Raw genomic sequence first — 21,356 nt, 5'->3', positions numbered from 1 at the left:
GTAATAAGGGAGGTGTCGATGGTGGGGCACTGCCCTCTGTAGCGCTCATCACCAGCTCATGCCTCACTGAGCCTCTCATGCGAGGGTCTGCTGCAAGAGAAGGCACCGACGAGAATCTCACTTCATCCGCCAACACACACCAGGCCTGGATTAAAACTGTAAATCCCGCATCTCTGTTCTCGGCCTCTTATTTTCCTTTACTTTCTTTCTTCCTCTCACTCCCAGCCTTCCAGCACCACGGTGATGCTCCACCTTTGGAAGAATATCTCACGTTCATGATTCACGACATCTGTCATTAGCCACGATGTCCGGGGCCAAGGCTGTACTGAAGGCCATTGGCGATTCTGTGAAGCAGCAAAAATGGGATGATGCTATTCAGAAGGCAACTGACTTTCTTGAACGAGAGCCAAAGAACTACCAAGCGTAAGGACTCATTGAATTTCCTGCGTCTCTACACCAAAGGCAGCTGCTGACACTGCTCGCAGGACCATCTTCCTCGCTTTTGCTCTCGACAAGAAGAGCCGCGTCGATGACGCAGAGAAGGCTTACAAGTCTGCGGCTTCACTACGACCAAAGGACAGCCAGGCGTGGCAAGGTCTCATCAAGCTCTACGAGAAGCAGGACCGCAAACGCTTAGCCGCCTACCAGCAAGCTGCCATCAGCCTGGCTGAGATTTACCGAGATGCAGAAGACATGTACAAGTGCCAAGATGTCATTGATAAGTTCATTGACTTTGCGAGATCTCAAGGGGATACTTCGCAATACATCGAGGCTCTCAGTGTAATCTTGCCCGGGAGTCCGATTTACCCTGCTCTAGAGGGTCGCGTCCCGCACCCGGCCAAAACCTACGAGACGATGGCGCAGATGATTGAGACAGACGAGAAGAAGCGCATAAATACGCTTATTGGCGAACGACGGACAAGGATCGGCGCGCGCCTGACTGAGGTCACTCTCGAGGTCAAGCGTGAAGTCATAGCTCAGAGCAAGCTCGAGTTCGTCTACCACCAGCTGATCAACTGGACGAATGACGACGATCTCCGACGAAAGTATGAAGAGAAACTTCTCCAGTACTGCTACGACCGTCTCCTGGTCGCGCCACACGGCCCGGAAAAGGGCCAGGCTCTTCAAGCTGTCCTGAAACTGGCGCTTGACATGGTCATCATCAAGCACCCCTTCCGACTTGCCTGGGAGATTGCCATTGACTACAAGGACGCAAAGGAGATCAAGGAATGGGACGTCAATATGCTGAGAGACTATTGCTCATTCTTCCCCGAGACCGATCTCTACAAAGTCATCACCGGCTTTCTTACGAGTAGCATCTCTCCTTTCCCCAAGCCGACACCGGCAGCGCTCGAAGCAGAGGAAACCGAGGAAGAGAGCGAGGACGACGAGGGAGGCGGAGTTTCCATGGTCCCGCTCACAGAACAGGATAGAATCCTGATGATGACTGAGGGCATCACTACGTCCAATTCACTATTCGCTCACCGGCTGATGGGAGAGTACTACCAGCATTTGGAGGAATACGAAACGACGGTGGAACTGATGCGCAAGTCGATGGGACACATCAAAACGGAGAGAAACAAGACCGGCATGCCGTTCCAGAACACCCACGATGCCTTCTCTTTGTACCTAGCAACAGGTTTGGTGTTCTTCCAGTCGCCTAGACATCACACCGAGGCCAAGACGCTGTTTGAAGGGGTTCTGTCACATGATCCGTCGTCTACTCCAGCCTTGATTGGCGTCGGTCTCATCTACGAAGAAGAGGAGGGTTACGACGACGCTATAGACTTCTTTGGGCGCGCTCTGGAGAGAGATCCCTCCAACCTACGGGTCAAGACCGAGTCTGCCTGGGTTCAGGCGCTCAAGGGCGACTTTGAAACTGCAAAGGCTGAGCTGGAGGATTCGCTGCCCCTCATCGAGGAGATGTCTACGCCTTCAAAGGAACTCCTCGCGCAGACACAATACCGACTGGGTTCATGCATTTGGAACATTGACACATCAAAGGCAGCCCGCAAGAGCCGTACTGGCGCTTACTTGTACTTCTTGGACGCCTTGAAGAACAACCTCAATTTTGCGCCAGCCTACACGAGTCTCGGTGTCTACTATGCCGACTACGCCAAAGACAAGAAGAGAGCCAGACGCTGCTTCCAGAAGGCTGTAGAGCTTTCTGCTTCCGAGGTCGAAGCCGCCAAGCGTCTTGCCGAGTCCTTTGCTGATGAGGGCGACTGGGACAGAGTCGAGCTCGTGGCGCAGCGTGTGGTTGATTCTGGAAAGGTCAAGCCGCCTCCGGGCTCCAAGAGGAAGGGTATCAGCTGGCCCTTCTCCGCGCTTGGTGTGGCAGAGCTGAACAAGCAGGATTTCCACAAGTCTATTGTGTCTTTCCAATCTGCACTGAGAATCCACCCAGAGGATTACCACTCATGGGTTGGCCTGGGTGAAAGCTACTACTCTTCTGGCCGGTACATTGCAGCCACCAAGGCGATCCTCAACGCCCAGAAGCTGGAGGAGACTGCGCCTGCGGAGACTCTGGGGGACACTTGGTTCACCAAGTACATGCTTGCTAATGTCAAGCGTGAGCTGGCTGAGTTTGATGAGGCCATTGCTCTCTACCAGGATGTCATCGAGGGCCGCCCTGACGAGGATGGAGTTGCCATTGCCCTCATACAGACCATGGTCGACAGTGCTCTTGACAGTGTAGAAAAGGGTCTGTTTGGCAAGGCGGTGCACCTCGCCATCGACACGATAGACTTTGCGTCAAAGGCCGCTGCTAGCGTCGCTGAGACGTTCAATTTCTGGAAGTCGCTTGCTGATGCTTGTTCCGTCTTTTCTGCGGTACAGAGCCGAGCGGTCGACTTCCCAGCAGATATAATCATGACGCTCATCGACAGCGGCGACAAGGAGGCATACGACCTCTTTGCGGACGTCGATAACGTCGGAACTGGCGTCATTTCTGCAAAGGGCTTGTTCTCTGAAGACGAGAGACTCGGTGTTGATCTGACAAGATGTATCCACGCAACCATCTTGTGTCATAAGCGGGCAATCCAAGTCTCTGTAAACGACTTGCATGCCCAAGCAGTCGCATACTACAACCTTGGCTGGGCCGAACACCGGGCTCACATTTGCCTGCCCTCGAGCATCAGGAAGAAATCGAGCGTCTACTTGAAGACGGCCATGAAGTGCTTCAAGCGCGCCATTGAGCTGGAAGCCGGCAATTCGGATTTCTGGAACTCTTTGGGTGTCGTGACGAGCGAGGTCAACCCGGCCGTCTCGCAGCACTCGTTCGTTCGCAGCTTACACCTGAACGAGAGAAGCCCGGCAGCCTGGACCAACCTGGGCACCCTCGCCCTTCTTCAGAACGATGTGCAGCTCGCGAACGAAGCTTTCAACCGTGCACAGTCGACCGATCCCGACTACGCGCACGCATGGCTTGGCCAGGGTTTCGTGGCACTCTTGTACGGAAAGGTCAAGGAGGCCAGGGGCCTGTTCACGCACGCCATGGAGATCGCCGAGGCGTCCTCGGTGCTCACCAGACGCCAGTACTCGGTGGCTGTGTTCGACTTCATCCTGGGCACGACGTCCGCCAACGTCGCCTCCCTGATCCAGCCCATCTTCGCCCTCGGCCAGCTCAACAGCCTGAAGCCGCAAGACCTCGCGTATGGACACCTATCGGCCATGTTCCTGGAGCGGACCCATGATACGGGCAAGGCGGTGGAGACGCTGGAGAAGATCTGCGGCATCCTCGAGTCCGACTACGAGGTCACCGAGTCTCCGCAGTCCCTCGCGCACTTCGCGCTGGCCAAGACCGATCTAGCGAGGTCCTACCTCGCCGCGGGCGCGTTCGAGCAGGCCATCGAGTGCGGCGAGATGGCCATTCAACTGAGCGCCGACGAGTCCGACAACGAGCTGAGCAGGGAAGAGCGCAAGAAGGCGCGTCTCTCGGCGCACTTGACTGTCGGACTGGCGCAGTACTACAGCGAGGACGTCAACGAGGCTCTCCTGTGCTTCGAGTCGGCGCTCGAGGAGTCTGATAACAACCCGGACGCCGTCTGCCTCCTCGCACAGGTGCTCTGGGCCATGGGCGTCGAAGAGTCCCGCGAAAAGGCTCGCGGCGCGCTGTTCGAGGTCATTGAGAAGCGACCCGACCACGTCCAGTCCGTCCTTCTGCTCGGCGTCATCGCCATCCTCGACAACGACGAGGAGTCAGTCGAGGCCGTCGTGTCGGAGCTGCAGGGGCTGCGGACCAGTCACAACGTCGGGGACGCGGAGCAATCGCAGATTGGCGAGGTGCTCAACGCCATTGCAAAACTTGGGGATACGAGCACGGAGGAGGACGTCATGACGCAGATCCAGACGGATATCATGCTGTACCCGCACTTGCCTCACGGTTGGTCAAATCTGGCCGAGTTTAGCGGGGAGCAGCATGCTGCCGCGATGGCGTTGACGGTGGCTAAGAAGGGAGCGCCGCCGAGAGGTACGCTTGAGGCGGAGAGTTTAGCAAAGGCGTATGCTGGGACGGGAGTCGCGGCGGATGCGCAGACGGCCATTTTCTTGGCTCCTTGGAAGCCTGATGGTTGGAGCTCTCTGCGGGAGGCTGTGTATGGCAATTAGGCGAACAGAGGTCCTGGTATCACCATTGTCGCTGTTGAACTGAATAGGATAGGTGAAGGGTTCACATACAGGGTCAATGTTGACGAAGTATGGATCAGAGAGCAGCTCTTCACGAGACCTAGCATAGCCTGCTGCAAGCTAGCCTACGAATTAAAATCAGAATCAAAGGTAAATTTGTGCTGCCTGGTTTTCCATGAATAAAAAAAGCAAGGGGGTATCAATACCAAACTCTAAGTGATGCCACACCAACTAATCCCATTTTCCTCAAACCGCACAACTTCACCTTTCCGCTTCGACAGCCTCCTTCAACCTTGCCATCCGCCCCTCGACCCAGGCCTTCTGCCACGCATCGACCTTACCCCCAAGCATCACGCACTTCTCCGGCTCCAGTAACACAGTACCCCTCGCCACGACCGTCCCTTTTTCAGCACCATCTTTTCGCCGATATTCGTGCTCCCGATCCCAATCTTGTCTATCCTTCTCAGCTCGAGCGCATACATCTTGTTGCCCTTAAAGTCTTGCAAAACCAGCCGGTGCGTGGCGTTCCGTCGCTGCTGTTGTTGCTGCTGCTGTTGTTGCTGCTGCTGTTGTGGTTGCGTGGCTCTACTGCCAGCCCCAACACCACCGCCGCCGCCGCTGCCCTCGTCGATATTATCATACTCGGGCTCCTCAGCCGCAGCAGCAAGCCTCACAACCCTCCGCCCCGTGGTCTGCTCCCCCTCGCGACGGCCTCGAGCTCCTCGACCTGTTCCCAGCGCGAAAGGCTCAGGTTCTCGACGTCGAGGACCTGGCAAGGAACGTCGCGCTGCAGAATCGACTCAGGCAGCTCGATATTCGGGGTGGGAAGGCTCACGGTGGCGGAGGAATCGAGGAGGCCCGGCGTCGTGAGGTCCGAGGCGAGGAGACGGGCTTTGGCGGTCGCGATGAGTGAGGGGAGTGGCGGGGTCGGGACGCGCGAAGTCAGGCTTGTCGTCCAGGGAAGGGAGGGGGTCGGGAAGGATTGGTTCTGGAGGGCGGAGCGTATTTTGGTTGTGTAGTCCATGTTTTTTCCCTTCGTGGTTGGTGGTTGTCTACATCCTGGGTTGACGAGAAGGAAGTTTGTTGTTTGCTTCGAATGAGTTTAGGTTAGAGATGGAGGAAGAATAAAGCTTCAGTGGGGTAAGCTACCCCAAAATCTCTAAAACCCTGGGCGCGCACCACCACTGCAGATCCTGGACGTTTAGCATGTGCCAATTAGCGCAGCCTCGCTGTGCAGCTGAAGTTCAGGGGCCGCACCCGCACCCCACAGGAGCTCTGCCGCCGGCCTATCGCCTGCATCCCCGTCGTCCTCTCAAGGTCAGCCTCGCTTCCTTCGATCTGTTACCACCGTCCAACTCTACGCAAACACCTAGAACAAAACACCTCCGACCAAACCCCCAATTGGCTTCCCGTGTTTCTTCATTTTGCAACGATTGAAAGAGGGCTTCTTACGCAAGACCGTCTAGTCCAACCAAGATGTCCACAATCGCATCCCCCCGCGAACCGCCAGCCCTCACCCGCCGCGTCTCAGCACAACCACACACCCCGACATCCTCAACCCGACCCTCCCTCGACACCCCTCGCTCTCTCACAAGCTCTCCGAACCCAGGCTCCTCCGCAACTTTTGGCAACGGGGCCGGCGCGGCGGCGGCGCCAGCGGGAGGACCCTCGAAGCGCGCGAACCGAGCCGCCCTCCGCGAGTACTACAACCTCAAAAAGGCCGCCGCGGCTGGCGGCGGGAACGGAACGCCCCCCTCGCTAGAAATCACAGAAGACCACGAACGCCACGCGGAGCACTCCGAGGTCCCGCCCAGCGAGCTCGACAGCCCGACTTTTGACGCCGAGGCCTACGTGCGCAAGGCGCTGGCGGAGAACACGCTCGACGATTTGTTGAGGGTGTATACCCGCGTGCTGGGCGAGATCCGGGCGCTGGACGCGGAGAAGAAGGCACTGGTGTACGATAATTACTCCAAGCTTATATCCGCGACGGAGACGATTCGCAAGGTAAGCAGAGAACAGAGTCTCATTTTAAATCTTTGGCTATTTCAAGAATCCCAGAGAGAGTCAAATCCCCAAGCGGAATACAGACAAGAAATGATCAGAAAGAACAATAAGAACTAAAAGGAACCCTTGGGGATATTTGAAAATAGATGCGTGCGAATATGGACCCCCTGAACCCCATGGCCTCGACCCTAGACCCCGCGATCGCGGGCATCTACGCCCAGGCGAGCTCGATCCGCGAGGCGCTGCGCAAGACGGTCGCGCCGCCGGCATCAAAGGAGCGCGAGGACGAGGCGGCGACGGCGACGCGGAGGAGGACGCGGGAACTCGCGAGGGAGGTGTTGGGGACACCTGAGAAGCTGCGGAGGCTGGTGAAGGAGGGCAAGGTCGAGGAGGCGAGGCGGTCGTGGGAGATGCCGCGGCGGCTGCTGGAGGTGTGGAAGGAGAAGGGCGTCGGCGGGAAGGATGTTGCCGAGTGTCTGGAAGAGGGGGACGCGGCCCTGAGGGTTGGTGGTTCTGGGGAGAGCAGTGTGAGGGCTTCGAAGGATAGCGTGAGATCCTGAGATCCCTTGTTCTTGTTGTTGTTGTGTTTTGGGGATTTGCGGGCATAGCGATGGAGTTATTTGGTGTTTGGGCTTGGCGCAACTTTTGTGTTTTGGAGCAAAAGAGACAGATCCGTCGAATAGTATTGGACAAAATTCACAGATTTTACATGTTTGCGCCATGTAACAGCATCCTTACGGACCAAGTCAAATTATCATTCGCGCAGATGTAGTAAACTCACTCTCATGTTGGACGCTTAGAGAAGTCTCGGCCGTGGTAAAAGTGTAGACTCTGGGACTTGAATCGTTCGAAAGGAAGGCATCGTCGTCAGCCATCTACAGATGACTTCTTCGAGCTTGTCTTTGGCCCCAAGTGTGAGCTCAATTCTCTTCTAAATATTTGAAAACATCGCTTTTCCCCTCCAATGTTCAGCCACACATGGACTTACAGCTCGGAAACATCCACAATATCAAACGGATCGCGATCAGCCGTGCTGACGAGGACCTGCACATCATGCTCCTGCTGCTTCAGCTCTCCCTCCAGCAGGGGCTTCATCACCTCGGTCAGGTACCCCCTCTCCGAGTTGCTGTGGAACACAGTAACAACCGTCTTGCCCTCTTGCACGGCCTTGAGCGCATTATGATGGCTCATCTCGCCCGTAACAACCACGTCCGCAGCCGCGCTTTTCACAACGTCCCACCCGCTGCCCGCGCACACGGCCACGGCGCCCACGCGCGCCGTCGAGATGGCCGACGGGTCCGGCGAGGCGACCATGACGCGGCCCATGCCTACGCGAGAGGCCACGCGCCGGATGATGTCGGCGAGGGACTCGGGCTGGCGGAAGGTGCACAAGAGGCCGTAGCCGGAGCCCTCAAAGCCGGCAGGGGGCGAGGCGTGAGGGGTAATGACGGTGCGGTCTGACGGGGCCGCGGTCGAGGAGGAGGCGGGCCCGCCCGAGACGATGTCGCCTAGCCAGGTGTTAAGACCGTTGGGGGCGGCGTCGACGGCGGTGTGGGGGCAGTAGACTGCGATGCCGTTGGAGGCGAGGAGTAGGAGGGTTGCTTGCTGGGGGTCCTTTATTGTGATGGACTTTAGGCCGGAGAAGATGAAGGGGTCTGGGGAGGTTGTCAGATGATGGAGGTTATAACTTAGTTTGGGGTGAGACTCACGATAGCTCACGATGACGCTGGCCTTCTTCTGGACTGCCTCTTCGGCGACGGTGTAGGTGAGGTCGTTGGTAAGTAGGACGACTGGGCTTTTGGGCGTGGCGGTTGTGGTGGTCACGATGTTGTCCAGGAGAAGACCGACATTGTCCCATCTCCTGTCGGCAATCTCTTCAGGGTAGCTGTGTGAGATGATTTAGTTATAATTGGTCTGTGTTTGGCTGAGAGGTGATGGTGAGACGTACTGCTTGCGCATGGCAGCCACCACTTGGGCGGTGAAGCCTGAAGAGGAGTACTTGTTGCTGGCCGCCATTTCGAGATTTAGTGTAGCAAGATGAGTCCGATAAAGGCGAGAGGCGGTCGAGAAGTAAGATGTAGAGTTGTGGATTTTCGTGAAGATATTCAAGGGTTGAAGCCGAAGTGAAGCTGTGGACCCGCAAGACTGTTGACTTATATGCGCTGATGCCCTAGCAAGCTTGGAGCTCATTGACTGGATGGATGTCCTGAAACCAGTGAGCATAGCTTCTCTCGTAGAGTCCAGATATAGAAGGATCAAACAGACTTTTGCTTCTTTCGAAATCAGTTGGCATGCAGCAAGCTCGAGTTCCTATATTCTAAGCCTTGAATTTGGGTGTTGTGGTATGAGGTAATGTTGTAGAGGGGTTGCAGAGCTCGAGCTTCATTCAAATATCCATTAAATGCATACGAAGATGACTTCTGTCATTGGCGTACTGGCTGAATGACATAAGCCCCGCAATGGCACATACCCCCATTTCCCTCCAAGCTGTGCCTTCCTGGTTGCTTCGACGTTGACCTCCGTGTCATCAACCAAACCTCTCCCACTTTATATCTTTCTTTCATCAACATTGAGAGAAACCCGTTTTTCAACATCAACTCGAACAAGGCTCATCTTCAAGATGTCATGTCGTGCCGAGTGATCACGTCTACCACGAGCTCGCATGCAGCGGCTGACTGCCTCGGATGGGTACGCGCATGGTGAACGAGCGAGTAAGTACCCGAAAGCGGAGACCGCCAACCCACCTACGGTACTTGTTGCAAAGTCTTCGCCCTTTTGTCAACAACCACCAATCCGATATGGTGTAGTGGCCAACATGATGCCCTCTCATCTCCAGTGAAAGGTTAGGCATAGCCCCGAGTTCGATTCTCGGTTTCGGAATTACTCCTTTTGCTCTTTTTGCATGTTTATGATGCATCTGAGTGATGTATTGTCGATTAAAGTCCCTTCTTTCTCTAAGGGTTGAAATTCAATGTCTATGATATGAATAGAATTTTGAAACTGGTACTAATTCCTTAATCCAAATCGCAAACTGCTGTTGGTACCCAGAAGGTAGATTTCTAGTCGTAAAGTAGTCTATCTGTCCGTGGTCCTCACTGAAGATTAAATATCGTGAATAATGACCTATTCAAAGTAGCTTCAGAGAAGAGAAGGCTTTGACCTCACAGAGGTACCCCCAGCTATGGCATCTTCTCATGTCTCCCATAGGAGATTACTCCAACACAACTTTGCCTTTAAATACTCTATTCCTCGTCAAATCCGAGCGCTGAAATCGCACGCTTAGGCCTGTCAGATGGTGTACATCGTGATAGAGGCGATAATAGTCACTAACGCTAATGGCTATATCTGTCTGACTGAACCGGTTTGAACTTGTGGACAGGACAAGTCGGCATAATCCTGGGGCGCATGGACTAGTCACCCGTTCTTGTCTATGTATAACGCCTCTGAAAATGTTCGTTTACGAATACGAGCAGCATGCAGCGGGCTGATCGACTCCAGGCGTTTGGTCCTACGATGGCAGTCTCTACTGATAAACCCAGTATTCTTTGTCGTATCCCATCATGGTGTGAGGTTGAAGTAAAAGCCACAAGAGTGAATGACCCGTGGACGTGAGCATGAGGACTTGCTCATGGTGGGTGGTTCAAAGCTCAATCCAACGATTAATGTGTTGAAGTATTTTATATCAGTAGAGGTCTTGCTTTGCCTGTGGTGAAACCATCTCCATCTCATTCATCTGAATGCTTAAGACAGTAGTGAACGTCAGACGACGCTTTGCTTCACACGGAAAGAATGCAAAAGAATCTATGAGATCAAACAAAATAAACAGGGCACTCCAAGTTTAACGCGCTCACATCAAAGGGCCATGGCAGTAAAGCAATCCATAAGAAAGGGCAGCATCTCCAACAAGGTCACCAAAATGGAAGCCACCAAACTTACCTTAGACCCCCAATGACAATGACGGAACCACTCCGCCAGACACTTTGAAAAGAACCCCACCATCTAATCAATCTAATCGCCGACCCAAGCCACGCCGCCCACTATAGGAAACCCACCGCAGAACCAAGCACCTCCGATTTTCGACAATCTCCCAGCCCAAAGCTGCCACCACCCCCCGGAACCCGATCGTCGCTCTTTTCGAAACCACCAGATACCCTCACAATCACATACAAGATGGCAAATCAAATAACAGAGGCCTCGCTAAAGCAGGCCCTCACTGAGCGTCTGCAGGCAATCCACGTCGAGATCTCGGATATGTCAGGTACGTCTCGCTCGTTGCCAGCATGCACTCCTTCAACCGAAAACCCCCCACGTCATGCCCCGCCATGTTAGAAATCAAAGTACTCGCCTGCGCATCACCATCCGTCACGCCCAGCACACCTTACCTCTCCCATGCAAATCCGTCATTATGCGACATTCTAGGCCTCCTCCTAATTAAATCATTCTATGAAACAGGCGGCTGCGGTCAAGCCTTCACCTCGACAATCGTCTCCCCCGCCTTCGAGAAGCAAACCTCCCTCAAGCGCCACCGCCTCGTCAACGCCGCCCTCAAGGACGAGATCGCTCAGATCCACGCCTGGAGCGCAAAGTGCCAGACACCCGCCGAGTGGGAGCGCGATAGGGCTGCCGCCGGCGGAGGCAGCGACGGCCCGCCGATGGACGGGACTGTCGGCGGCAGGGTGGAGGGTGTTGCGCAGTGAGAAAAAAAAAACGAAGAGAATTCGGACAGACACACCGCACCGTATCGCACCGGAATTGGGACTGGACTAGACCGGACTGGCCTGCCCCGGTTGGAGAGAGGATAGCATTATGCATCACCAGTCGACACTTCGCGCCGAACACGGAGATGACTGGGCCGCTTAGGGCGACATGAACATATACACAGGGCGATACGTCCCTATACAAGGCAGGAAAAGAGACGCCACGCATGAGATCACCAAAAGAACATGGAGGCATCTTGGGAGGACGGCGCGATAGGTGTTTGGTCTAGACACCCCCCTTTTCGAGTATATACATGAGTTTTTCGCGGAAAGCAGAAAAGCAGAAGCAGGCTTTTCGTGGCTTCGTTCTTTGTCATTTATCAACCTACTCCTAACAGCATGCCTGGACTCCCCAATGAACCAGCTCCATCAGCAAGAGATCTAGAACAACCCAAGCAAGTCCTCATTCGTCTTCTTCCCGTTTCCTTCGCCACTTTGAGGCTGTGCAGGCTGGTGTAATTGCATCCCCGCCGGTAAGGGCTGCCCGGACCCTGTGTTGCCAAAGTCGAGCCCAGCGAAGCCGTTCATCATGTCATTCATGCCGCCACCACCTGCTCCGGGGCTCATCGGGTTGGCCGCCTGCTGTTGCTGCGGCGGAGGAGCGTCAAACAAACCCATCATATCAGCCATGGCACTCGAATTACCACCTCCCGCGGGGCTGGCTACTCTATCTGGGGTGTTGATGTTGCTCTGCTGCTCGGCTGATGCGGGGGCAGCACCGTCAAAGTCGATATCGAGAAGGTTTTCGATATTGTTTTGTGAGTTGGCGTTGCCGTTGGCCACAGCTGCCACTGACGCAGCAATGGGGTTTTCAGCCGCCTCTTGCCGTTGTTCGCGGATGGCCGCGCGCTGGATCTCGTCTGCACCATAGCGACCCTTGCCGACGAATGATTCTGGTGGCTTGTGGTACACCGACGCAAGAGTAGAAAGCTCTGCGAGAAGTTGCTCGAGGAGAGCAGGGGGAAGGCTGGTCATTGTTGTGGTAATGGCGGGCTTCTGAGACAGAACAATATTCTTGGCGACATCCAAATCGCCTGACAATAGACGCCAATAGACGTAAGCTCTGTCTCTGATGTCTGGGTTGTCGTTGTCTGTTGTAGCCTGCTGAAGCACCTTTTGGACCAGTCCCTGGTTGCTACCGGGCTTCTTGAGGAAGAGCTTGACCACAGCAGTCAGGATCTGGAGTTGAGTCTGCTGAACGTTAGCCGTGTGCTTGAATATCTGGAATGAATCGACAAACCTGTGTGAACTCCTCCATGAAACCCTCCACGAAACTTTCCAGAATGTCGTCGGCGTTGTTGATCTTCTCAGCGTACTCTCCCACAATCCAAATCAGCGATCCTCTTGCCGTTGGCTCATCCAGCTCGTCAATATATTTGCAGAGCGTGGGGATGACGCCCTCGTAACCAGGGTATTTGCGGAGAATGTCCTTGATAACCACCACAACCTCCTGCACAACGTAGTTGACCTTGGTGGCAATCAAGTCCAACAATGCGTTGACGCACTTTTGACTGGCGCTCTCAAGCTTGATCGCAACTTGGCCAATGGCCTTGACGGCGCGCTTGACAAAGTCCATATCGACCTCCAAGGCGTATTCTTTCAATTCTGCTAGGAGCTGGTCAAAGTTCTTCTCGTTGGCTATCCGAACCATGATCTCGAGCTTCTGAAGTTTGACGTAGGGAGGATCGTTGTATTTGCAGAAGAAGACACGCAACTCTTTGCTAAGAATATCGGGCTTGGCCTGCAGGAGGAGGTCAATGTTGCGAAGAGCAACGTACTGCACCTCAGGGGCGGAAGCCACAAGCGTGACAAGGGGCGGCGCCATCTTCTTGAGGTATGATCGCACCAGCTCCGGGCTGACTGCCTTCATGTGAATGAAGACCACCTTGACGGCGGCCAAAACCACACTGGGGTTGACGTGTTGGAACTGCGGCGCAACTCTTTCACAAATGTGCTCAGACTCCTTGGTATCCGCAGCAGGATAGTCGGCCAATGTGGTCAGGATAGTGACGCGACCCCATTCTGTGCACTCGTTGAGAGCCATCAACAGCTTCTTCAGTGTGGCAGGTGTAACTACAAGCGCACGAGTCTCTGGTGCGGTTTCGGTGATCTCTGAAAGTGCCTGGACCGAATTTGCGACAACCATAGGATTCGGGTCTCCAATCAACTCCTGCAGCGACTCCAGGAAGCCGTTCTCTATGCACATCGACGGGTTAAGATCGAACAGCTTGGCGACACAAATAGCAGCCGTCTTGCGAACATATGGCGACTCGTCTCGTAGTGTCTTCCGCAGCGGCTCTTCCATATAATCCACCATCTTGTCGACTCTGATACAACCCATCGTTCGGATCGCTAACGCACGGATGAGGGGATTTGGGTCTTCGGAATCTTGTACGAAAGTATTGACGGCAAGAATACAGAGATCTGGATGCGATTTCGCGTAGTTCCTGTTGCGCGCTGTCAGTAGTCGCTCTGGACGCTACGTCCAGGAAGTGGATCGGTTTCGACTGCAGACTTACATCAAGTATAAGTAAACCAGCTTCTTCTGGTCCAGGTCGCCTGTCGCGATGTTCTTCAGGACGTCGGGGAACAAAGCAGACACGTCCTTGCCCAACGTCATCGCCATAATCGTCTTCTGGATGGATTCCTTGCGCTCGTAGGCATATTGAGAGACAAGGCCTGCCCGCAGCTCAAAGGTCTCTCCCTTCCTCGGGACAGCAAAGGCCCCACGAATCCGATTGACCGCCATGGTGTCGGGAGATGCTTGAGGTAGGAGGTATGATGGTTTAGGGTGGGTTGTCGGAGGGAGCTAGAGGCGATCTAGCAGATGAGAGAGATAGCCAGTCCGATCAGGACCTGGACAAGCTCATCCAAAAGTAAAGTCTCGAGAGTCGACAGCAGTCCGCTTGCTTTTGCTCGTCGTAGGTGTCCGGGGGATGCAGTGAATGCACCTCGTCGGTATTCGCCAAGAGGATGAGGTGGTCGAAGAAGTACCTGGCAGTGGAATGCACCCCTAACCTTAATCCCAGCCTGGCCAGCCTGGCAGCAGTGCTGGGCGCTGCACTGCTCCGATTCGCTAAATGAATGTCGCCGCATATTCCTCGGCGACTCCACAGCGATGCACATGCAACTACCGGGCCTGTCGTTTTATCGGAAACTCTTTTATAGAGGTACAAGGTACCAAGCTCTAAGGCGAGTAAACATTGATGAGCTCATTGCAACATCGCCATTTCCATTTGCTGCCCTTGACCTCACGTTTGGTTAGTTTTCTCCGGCTCCTCCACGGCATTACGAAGCTTATATCTCTTTCAGAAAACAAAAGTTACTAAGAAATCCGGCTCAGGCCCGCGATCTGAAACACTGCCAATAATAAGAACCACTAAATCACCATGGTAAGCCATTTCCGTTCATCTAGTGAATGACAGGCATCTGACAAGTCTCTCTAAGGCCACATTGCCCAACCTGCGTCGTTTGTTCATCGAGGCAAGAACGGATGATGAAGAGCGAGAAGTGTCTAGGAAAGCAGTGAGTCGGCGTCAAACAGCTCTATGGTGTCTCTAAACTTACCAGTCGTGCAGTTCTACAACGCAGTCCTCTTTATGAGCTCTGTGACTATCTTTAGCTTGATTGCTCAGAGGATGAATGCTGTGAAATGAATCAAAACAATTAGTCAATAGTGTTCATTAGATTGAACCAAAGTTGCCGAGCTTCTCGACGACTGCCTACCGCGTTGGATATCCAGAGGTTCGCAAAGCCTGCGTCAGAGCTCTGCGGTCCAAGATGATGCGCCCCGCAACAATGCCATCCGCAACAGAGTCATAGGCCAACGAAGAGATTAGCCTTGCGAGACATATCCCGCAGGATGACAGGGAATTCGCGCTTGCAAGGACGAAGTTGAACACATGCGGGCGACTTCTTCCAACGGCAACTGGGAAAGTGATGCTCATTGAGGACAGGGTCAGACCCTGGTACGGCCGGCGCACGACTGACTGAGACTCTTAGCCGTTGCTGGAGCGAGGATACGAGCATGATATGAGAGTGATGAGTCACCTGAAGGCACAACGAAGATGTGGAAGATGTGCAATTGCTACTATAGTGGTAGGCAATGCGGTGCGAAAAAGCGCCGCGCCAGGCTCCTTGACACAGGTCACTGATATCAATGAATATTGTTTGATCCTCTGCTTTGCAGGGAACGGCTGCTGATAGTACCCCTGGCCAATGCGGAAACCTCCTTCTCCACGTCCATCTCAGATCGTAATTATACTCCATCATCATGAGTTGCTCTCTTTGAGTGCCTACCCAACAGACGTAAATGTCCCTCTTGAGTTATTCCAAATCCTCACCAACGGCCCATCAAGCCCGTATAGGGGATCATTGGGCGGTACGGGAACGGCAGAAACCTCTGCTATCAGCCCGCTCTTCTCCTCCAACGTCTTCTTGCCGATTTCGTATTTGTAATGAGGCGAACCTCTAGGATACACTCCAACGTATCGATACTCGGGCTCCCCCTCAACAGGATCCGCTGCTCCCTCCGCCTTTGAGACAGAGGCATGCCCTACGCCTGCTGGAACGACGACGACATCGCCGGCTCGCACTACACATCGTACTCCGCTGCCGATTTCATCCGAGACCCCTTCGCCAAAGACTAGCTCGGAGCTGCCTTGAAAGACGCCTGCTTCATGGGTTATTTGATTGAACGATTCAAGGGGATCAATGGACCTGCCGTAACACTCATGAGTATTTGGGTGAAAGTGCTTCAGGCTGATAGTGCCCCAAGTTCCCTAAAGGTTTATTTCAGTAACACAGTCGATTGCAGATTTGAAGACTCGGTAAGTCAGCATTCTTACCTTTTTCTCCCAACCGTGACGCTGAAGTCTTTCTGATGCACTGTCCTCGTTGAGTGACTGGAGAACGTCACGATATATGAGGACTGGGAGGTCATTATTCGGACAATGAGCAGTCCTCTTCAACGGGTACGCCTCGGGCTGGGTGGCCTTGTCATATGAAGACATTATCTCACCGGCCCATGCGGGATGGACTCGAAAAGACTCGGTTAGATAATCTGATGTGTTACGGGATTCTCACGCCCGAGTTTGGCCAAGAGCTGCTGGGTATCTGAAGAAATAATAATTGTGGTTTGCTTGTTCATATTTAGACTTCTTGTCGCTGTCAACAACATCGACTCCTCTACCCTGGATCCTCTGGTCATTTGACAGTGCCAAGCAGCCAGAAAAGCGAATAGGCAAGCCGCTGGAGTTATCTCCGAACGTCACCAGGAGAAGACATCGGCTCCGAGGACCCCTCCAAATCGTGATTTCCCGCCAATCCCATGGTTAGTGAAGCACACTGATATGCTCAACTCCATCGTAACATCAAGGCAAGATTGCGAATCAACCCCTCGACTACGGATCTGGTCTTACTCCTCAAATTCGTCCATAACATCGGCCTGCCCTTCCTTCGTCGGCGCCTTCGCCTCCTGCTTCCTCCACAAACCAGCAAGAAACTCATTCGTACTCGCCTCGTCCATGCTCTTATCCTCGCGCTTCTTCAGAAATCGAGGGAACCGCAAGCTCAGACCACGCTCGTCGCTGACGAGCCCAATAGCGGCGGTGTACGTCGGACTCAGAGTGATGTCCGCAAACGCCATCTCCCACACCTCCTGGGGCTCGAACCACACGTCAGGCTCGGGACCAGAGTACTCGACAAACGCCGGCTTCCGGGTTCGCGTGTTCTGCCTCTCGGCAAGCTCGCCATCATCGTAGTGTTCCCTGTTGGCCTTGTAGAAGGCGTCGGTAAAGCCCGACATGCACTTGCACACGACCTCGAGGGCGCCGCTGTCCTCGTTGCGGACGGCCATGAGGATCGGCGACCACCATTTGGACTTGCGGCCTTGTCCGTGCCATGCGGCTACCGGGATCATGTCCAGCGTCTCAAAGCTTGCGTTGTAGTCCTTCTTGACCTTCAGCCACGAGTCTAATCGTTTATCGGGCTCGTATGTGGCTAGGAGAGGCTTGCGTCTGCCCTTCTTCTTCGGAGCGCCCTCCTCATCCTTGGTGCCTTTGCTTCGTGATTTTGACTTTGAAGGTGTTCTGGGTTCCTCAGCAACCTCACCGTCAGCATCCACTGCGCCGTCACCTTGGTAGGGGACATCGGTCAAGTTGTCCAAGATTTTGACCATGATGCCTTCGCACTTGATATCAGTTGCCGCCTTGAAAAAATCCAATACAGCATCCGAATCTTGTGACGTGGCATCCAGGCTCTTCACCCAGGTGAATTGTCGGGGAACTTCAATGAACATGGACCGCAGGAGCTCTCTTCTTTCTCGAAACGGCCGGTTCAGTAGAGGTTGTCCGTTGAGGAACATGAGGTCAAAGGCGAACATGCAGACGTTGACTTGCACGCTGCCGATAGCGACATCTTTTCGCGCTCGGTTACTCAGCGTCTGGAAATTCTTCAAATCTCCCGTCTCGCTGTCCACGGCCACCACTTCGCCTTCCATGATGAAGCTGTTGACGCCTTCGCCGCGAACCTTGGGCATCAACGCGACCAAGTCGGGGTACTTGTCCGTCATGAGTTCGAGGTGTCTAGAGAAGATGGAAATCTTGCCGCTTTCATCGCAGTGAATCTGAGCTCTTTGGCCGTCGTACTTGAACTCGCAAGCAAAGTCTCTGCCCTGGAGTTTCGTGAGCATCTCGGAAAGGTCTCTCGTGATGCTTCCCAACATGGGCCGGAGTGGTATGTGTAGCGTCAAATCACAACGCAGTAATAGCTCGTCGCAGACGCCAATCTCCAACAAGACGGGTACGAGGTCGTTGTAGTTGGGGCGTCGCGCAAAGCAGGCCTTTAGTACTTCCTCTGGTCTGCTCCATACTTCAGCGAGCTCTTCCTTCTTTAGCTTTTGAAGGTCTTTGACTGATCGCAGTGGGAACTCAGCCCCCGGAGGTCGGGATAGGAGGAAGGCTCTTGAAAGGGCAATCAACATGGTGGTTTTGACAGCACCAATACGTAGCTGCCGATGTTAGGCACTCCGCAAGAAAATATTACAAAATCAGAACTTACATGTTGGCACAATGTTCGTACAATGAACCTACTCTCTTCACCACCGCGGGCATCTTGTAACAGACGATCGACGATTCTCTGTTTTGCTTCGCCGCTTCCTTGACCTTGGCTGTTGGCGATCTTGACAAGTGACTGGTAGACAGCCTTGATGGTCAAGGGTTTCGGTTTCCGCAGAGTAAAGCTTTGCTTCTTTTTGGCCTCGAATGCAACGTCCCCAGCATCACCGTGCTTGTCATAAAGTGTCTTCAGAGAGCGACCATCTAATCCGCACACCTGCTTTAGTGCCTTGGAAATCGCTGATCCTCCCAAACCGAGCTCCAGGGAGATGTAAGGGGGCGAGATGGAATTAGTTGCAAGCCAGACCGCAGGCAGTAGGCTCTCCGGGTCAGCTTCAATCAGTACTCTGATACAGTTGACTAGAGTGTCCACGATCTTGATCCGGCTTTGTGTAGCGGATACCAAGATGAAGCATCTGGTGAGGAAGGCGTATGAAGCGTGCCCTCCCTCGGCTGCCCATGATTCCTTCAATTGGGGGACGTATTCTGAAGGGTCAAATGTTAGTGGACTTTGGTCCAGAGGAATGGTTGCTGAGACCGTGTCTTCAGCATTTGCCACTGAGGATAGTGAAAGCGTCTTCGTCTTTGGCGTGACAATTGGGAGAACTGAGGATGTGAGCGACCTGTGCGGTCCAGGCTTTGTCCCGGTAGCTTCCTCTCCATTGGTCTCATTTAGCCGTGGACTTGGGTCCTTTGCTGGCTCAGGACAGGGCGTGGATTCTGCTCTTTCATTCTGCACCTCAGCATCCCATTCCGCTTGCAGCTTCCTGGCAAGCTCCTCATCCGTCAACTCCGGCTGCTGGTCGGCGGATCCCGTGCCATTTGGTATGGCTTCAGGAGCAGGTTCCGTTGTGGGTTTCGGTGACGATGTGCCGTTTTGCTTCTGCTTAGAAAAAAAGTATTCCAAACCTCTCGAAGGCACTCCGGTTGACGACTGATCGTTCAGTTTCCTCTTCTTACTTGGGCTGGGCATGGCGATGATGATGTTCAATGCAGCAGCTTAGTGCGTGAAAAGCTTCGGATGCTGATTCTAGTGAGACCAGATGCAACTGAAACTTCGTGCTATCATCACGAACTGCCCGGTTGAATTTTACTTCTGTCTCTTTCCATCCATCAATGTTGTTAGTTCATCACCGAGCTGTCCGCTGAGATACCTTAGCTCACCCCTGTAACCGTCTCAATCAATGACGCTGCTGCCTGCAAACCAAACAACAGGGTACGTGCACCTTCCCAGCCACCCCTGTAGCTCACTACCTTAGTCAGCAGAACCCTCGAATCCATTATCTTAGGTAAGGTCTCCCAGGCCACCGATGGTGGAGAAACGGCCACACCTTTCCCCTTCCTCCGGCGCTAAACCTCATTTGACGACCCAAGCGACTTCCACACAACAACACACTCGAACTTTTGGAAATCTTTCGCCAGGGCGGCCCAAGCCCCACCAGCGGCACCGATTTCTTCCTTCCCCTCCACGATACCTCTCCTAACCCGCCGAACCTCGAAAACCACCCTCTCACACCCCCCCACGCCGCACATCAAACCAGCAATCATGTTGAACGGCGAAGATCCGCCCGAGCGGCCCGACTACATTGTCAACATCATCAATGGCCTCGAGCGGTACAACCCTGAGGCTGTCGTCAACCTCGAGTCCTACCTGCAGGAGCAGTGCGAGCAGAAGTACTGCGATTGCAATGCGAACCGGACACTCCTGAAGCTGTGAGTCGCAACCTCCAATATACCTTCCCGACCACCGCCACGCGTCTCTTTTTGTACACGTCGGTGGCATCAGACCCCTTTCCTTGGTCTTGCGCCGGTTTATATGATGATCGTGTAAACGTTTCCTATTACCTGACATGCACTGGTTGTTCCGTCATGAACCCCTCAGTCGCAACTGAAGTCAGCACATGGTGTTAACTGAACGATACCGCAACTCAATATTGAGACAAATCTTTGGATACGAACTTGCATCATCATGGAACTCGACAGCTGACCACTTTCGTCTTCTTTCTCTCCTTCCAGGTACCAGCTCAACCCCGACCGTCTCAAGGATGAGGTCGTCACCAACATCCTCGTCAAGGCCATGACCCAGTTCCCCTCGCCGCAGTTCACCCTCGCCCTGCACCTCATCAACCCCTCCACCATCGCCCAGGGCGAGCTCCACGAGGCCGTCGCCAAGCTGCGCACCCTCAACAGCCAGCTCGAGGGCTCCCAGTACGCCCGCTTCTGGAACACCATTGACGGCGACGACCTCTGCGCCGACCTCATTGCCGACATCTCGGGCTTCGAGGACCTTATCCGCAGCAACATTGCCAACTCGGTCGCCCAGGCCTTCCGCGAGGTCAGCCTGTCCCAGCTCGAGTCGTGGCTCGGCCTCGACGGCGACGCTACCGCAAAGTTCGTCACCGAGGTTGCCGGCTGGACCGTTGGCGACAACGGCGTCGTTACCATCCCCAAGAACGCTGAGAACGAGGCCAAGAAGTCTGAGATCAGGGAGGACGTCAACGTCGACATGTTCTCGAGAATTCTTCGGAGATCATGGGAGGAGACTGCGTAAAAAGAATTGCTTTTTTGAAAAACAAGAAGAGAAAATCGCAGACTTGGGCTTCGGTGTGAGGATGAACAGAAGAAGGGGACGCAAGGATTGATATCACAACCCTTGGCTGCTAATAGCTCCGTTCATGGAGTTAGGGCTGGAAGAGAGCATGGCGGCAAAAATTACCGGCGTTCACTTTTGACTTTGGAATCGGGGGCCATAGAGTATATCCCTGAATATGAGACATGCCACAATGTTTGAAATGTCGTGTAAAACGCTTCTTTTTTTTTTCTCATCATTTTGATGTGCTGCAAAACTTTTGTC

General features: G+C 54.0%; 9 protein-coding genes and 1 non-coding gene across 10 annotated transcripts; 5 read left to right on the top strand and 5 right to left on the bottom strand.

Annotated features, from left to right (window-relative positions):
• Positions 1-19: 19 nt before the first annotated feature.
• On the top strand, positions 20-4,778 carry BDZ83DRAFT_680704 (tetratricopeptide). The gene is made up of 2 exons (XM_060511205.1): positions 20-423; positions 486-4,778. Exons 1-2 carry the CDS (start codon positions 305-307, stop codon positions 4,606-4,608), a joined length of 4,242 nt encoding a protein of 1,413 aa, XP_060360189.1. The 5' UTR covers positions 20-304; the 3' UTR covers positions 4,609-4,778.
• Position 4,779: 1 nt separating this feature from the next.
• On the bottom strand, positions 4,780-5,778 carry BDZ83DRAFT_636068 (RecQ mediated genome instability protein Rmi1). The gene is given in 3 exon segments (XM_060509226.1): positions 4,780-5,011; positions 5,023-5,321; positions 5,336-5,778. 3 exon segments carry the CDS (start codon positions 5,648-5,650, stop codon positions 4,888-4,890), a joined length of 738 nt encoding a protein of 245 aa, XP_060360188.1. The 5' UTR covers positions 5,651-5,778; the 3' UTR covers positions 4,780-4,887.
• A 324-nt stretch (positions 5,779-6,102) lies between these two features.
• On the top strand, positions 6,103-7,190 carry BDZ83DRAFT_588265 (Vps51/Vps67-domain-containing protein; the record flags this gene model as incomplete). Its single annotated transcript, XM_060506118.1, has 2 exons — positions 6,103-6,630; positions 6,777-7,190. The coding sequence occupies 2 exons, from the start codon at positions 6,103-6,105 to the stop codon at positions 7,188-7,190; spliced, it is 942 nt and encodes a 313-aa protein (XP_060360187.1).
• A 424-nt stretch (positions 7,191-7,614) lies between these two features.
• BDZ83DRAFT_588282 (GTP cyclohydrolase 1 type 2/Nif3) lies at positions 7,615-8,646 on the bottom strand (the record flags this gene model as incomplete). The annotated part of the gene is made up of 3 exons (XM_060506121.1): positions 7,615-8,285; positions 8,340-8,515; positions 8,579-8,646. The coding sequence occupies 3 exons, from the start codon at positions 8,644-8,646 to the stop codon at positions 7,615-7,617; spliced, it is 915 nt and encodes a 304-aa protein (XP_060360186.1).
• Positions 8,647-9,422: 776 nt separating this feature from the next.
• On the top strand, positions 9,423-9,510 carry BDZ83DRAFT_t267. Its single transcript has one exon. It is a non-coding gene; the product is annotated as a tRNA-Glu (tRNA).
• Positions 9,511-10,564: 1,054 nt separating this feature from the next.
• BDZ83DRAFT_60391 (bola-like protein) lies at positions 10,565-11,676 on the top strand. Its single transcript, XM_060507250.1, has 2 exons — positions 10,565-10,888; positions 11,083-11,676. Exons 1-2 carry the CDS (start codon positions 10,801-10,803, stop codon positions 11,325-11,327), a joined length of 333 nt encoding a protein of 110 aa, XP_060360185.1. The 5' UTR covers positions 10,565-10,800; the 3' UTR covers positions 11,328-11,676.
• Positions 11,677-11,768: 92 nt separating this feature from the next.
• Positions 11,769-14,136, bottom strand: BDZ83DRAFT_756378 (adaptin N terminal region-domain-containing protein; the record flags this gene model as incomplete). The annotated part of the gene is made up of 3 exons (XM_060514734.1): positions 11,769-12,578; positions 12,628-13,834; positions 13,907-14,136. 3 exons carry the CDS (start codon positions 14,134-14,136, stop codon positions 11,769-11,771), a joined length of 2,247 nt encoding a protein of 748 aa, XP_060360184.1.
• A 1,372-nt stretch (positions 14,137-15,508) lies between these two features.
• BDZ83DRAFT_60338 (uncharacterized protein) lies at positions 15,509-16,601 on the bottom strand. The gene is made up of 3 exons (XM_060507222.1): positions 16,235-16,601; positions 16,111-16,168; positions 15,509-16,059 (listed from the first exon to the last, which is right to left on the bottom strand). Exons 1-3 carry the CDS (start codon positions 16,397-16,399, stop codon positions 15,683-15,685), a joined length of 600 nt encoding a protein of 199 aa, XP_060360183.1. The 5' UTR covers positions 16,400-16,601; the 3' UTR covers positions 15,509-15,682.
• Positions 16,497-19,745, bottom strand: BDZ83DRAFT_680694 (DNA ligase I). Its single transcript, XM_060511204.1, has 2 exons — positions 18,447-19,745; positions 16,497-18,396 (listed from the first exon to the last, which is right to left on the bottom strand). Exons 1-2 carry the CDS (start codon positions 19,473-19,475, stop codon positions 16,804-16,806), a joined length of 2,622 nt encoding a protein of 873 aa, XP_060360182.1. The 5' UTR covers positions 19,476-19,745; the 3' UTR covers positions 16,497-16,803.
• Positions 19,746-19,870: 125 nt separating this feature from the next.
• On the top strand, positions 19,871-21,306 carry BDZ83DRAFT_636050 (eukaryotic translation initiation factor 3 subunit K). The gene is made up of 2 exons (XM_060509225.1): positions 19,871-20,215; positions 20,519-21,306. The coding sequence occupies exons 1-2, from the start codon at positions 20,049-20,051 to the stop codon at positions 21,051-21,053; spliced, it is 702 nt and encodes a 233-aa protein (XP_060360181.1). The 5' UTR covers positions 19,871-20,048; the 3' UTR covers positions 21,054-21,306.
• Positions 21,307-21,356: the final 50 nt, after the last annotated feature.

Source organism: Colletotrichum acutatum (assembly GCF_030867785.1).
Source record: "Colletotrichum acutatum strain CBS 112980 chromosome Unknown BDZ83scaffold_125, whole genome shotgun sequence".
NCBI classification, from domain to species: domain Eukaryota; kingdom Fungi; phylum Ascomycota; class Sordariomycetes; order Glomerellales; family Glomerellaceae; genus Colletotrichum; species Colletotrichum acutatum.
Note: the sequence above shows the minus strand (reverse complement) of the source record. Positions and strands in the feature narration are given on the sequence as shown.

Bases quoted from the DNA above. Each gene is read 5' to 3' on its own strand.
- BDZ83DRAFT_680704 (XM_060511205.1), top strand. From the start codon at position 305: ATGTCCGGGGCCAAGGCTGTACTGAAGGCCATTGGCGATTCTGTGAAG. The intron at 424-485 runs GTAAGGACTCAT...CACTGCTCGCAG, and splicing joins GAGCCAAAGAACTACCAAGC to GACCATCTTCCTCGCTTTTG.
- BDZ83DRAFT_636068 (XM_060509226.1), bottom strand. From the start codon at position 5,650: ATGGACTACACAACCAAAATACGCTCCGCCCTCCAGAACCAATCCTTC.
- BDZ83DRAFT_60391 (XM_060507250.1), top strand. From the start codon at position 10,801: ATGGCAAATCAAATAACAGAGGCCTCGCTAAAGCAGGCCCTCACTGAG. The intron at 10,889-11,082 runs GTACGTCTCGCT...TCTATGAAACAG, and splicing joins CGAGATCTCGGATATGTCAG to GCGGCTGCGGTCAAGCCTTC.
- BDZ83DRAFT_60338 (XM_060507222.1), bottom strand. From the start codon at position 16,399: ATGTCTTCATATGACAAGGCCACCCAGCCCGAGGCGTACCCGTTGAAG. The intron at 16,169-16,234 runs GTAAGAATGCTG...ATAAACCTTTAG, and splicing joins GTCACGGTTGGGAGAAAAAG to GGAACTTGGGGCACTATCAG. The intron at 16,060-16,110 runs GCAGGTCCATTG...CCCATGAAGCAG, and splicing joins AAATACTCATGAGTGTTACG to GCGTCTTTCAAGGCAGCTCC.
- BDZ83DRAFT_680694 (XM_060511204.1), bottom strand. From the start codon at position 19,475: ATGCCCAGCCCAAGTAAGAAGAGGAAACTGAACGATCAGTCGTCAACC. The intron at 18,397-18,446 runs GTAAGTTCTGAT...TAACATCGGCAG, and splicing joins TACGAACATTGTGCCAACAT to CTACGTATTGGTGCTGTCAA.
- BDZ83DRAFT_636050 (XM_060509225.1), top strand. From the start codon at position 20,049: ATGTTGAACGGCGAAGATCCGCCCGAGCGGCCCGACTACATTGTCAAC. The intron at 20,216-20,518 runs GTGAGTCGCAAC...CTCTCCTTCCAG, and splicing joins AACCGGACACTCCTGAAGCT to GTACCAGCTCAACCCCGACC.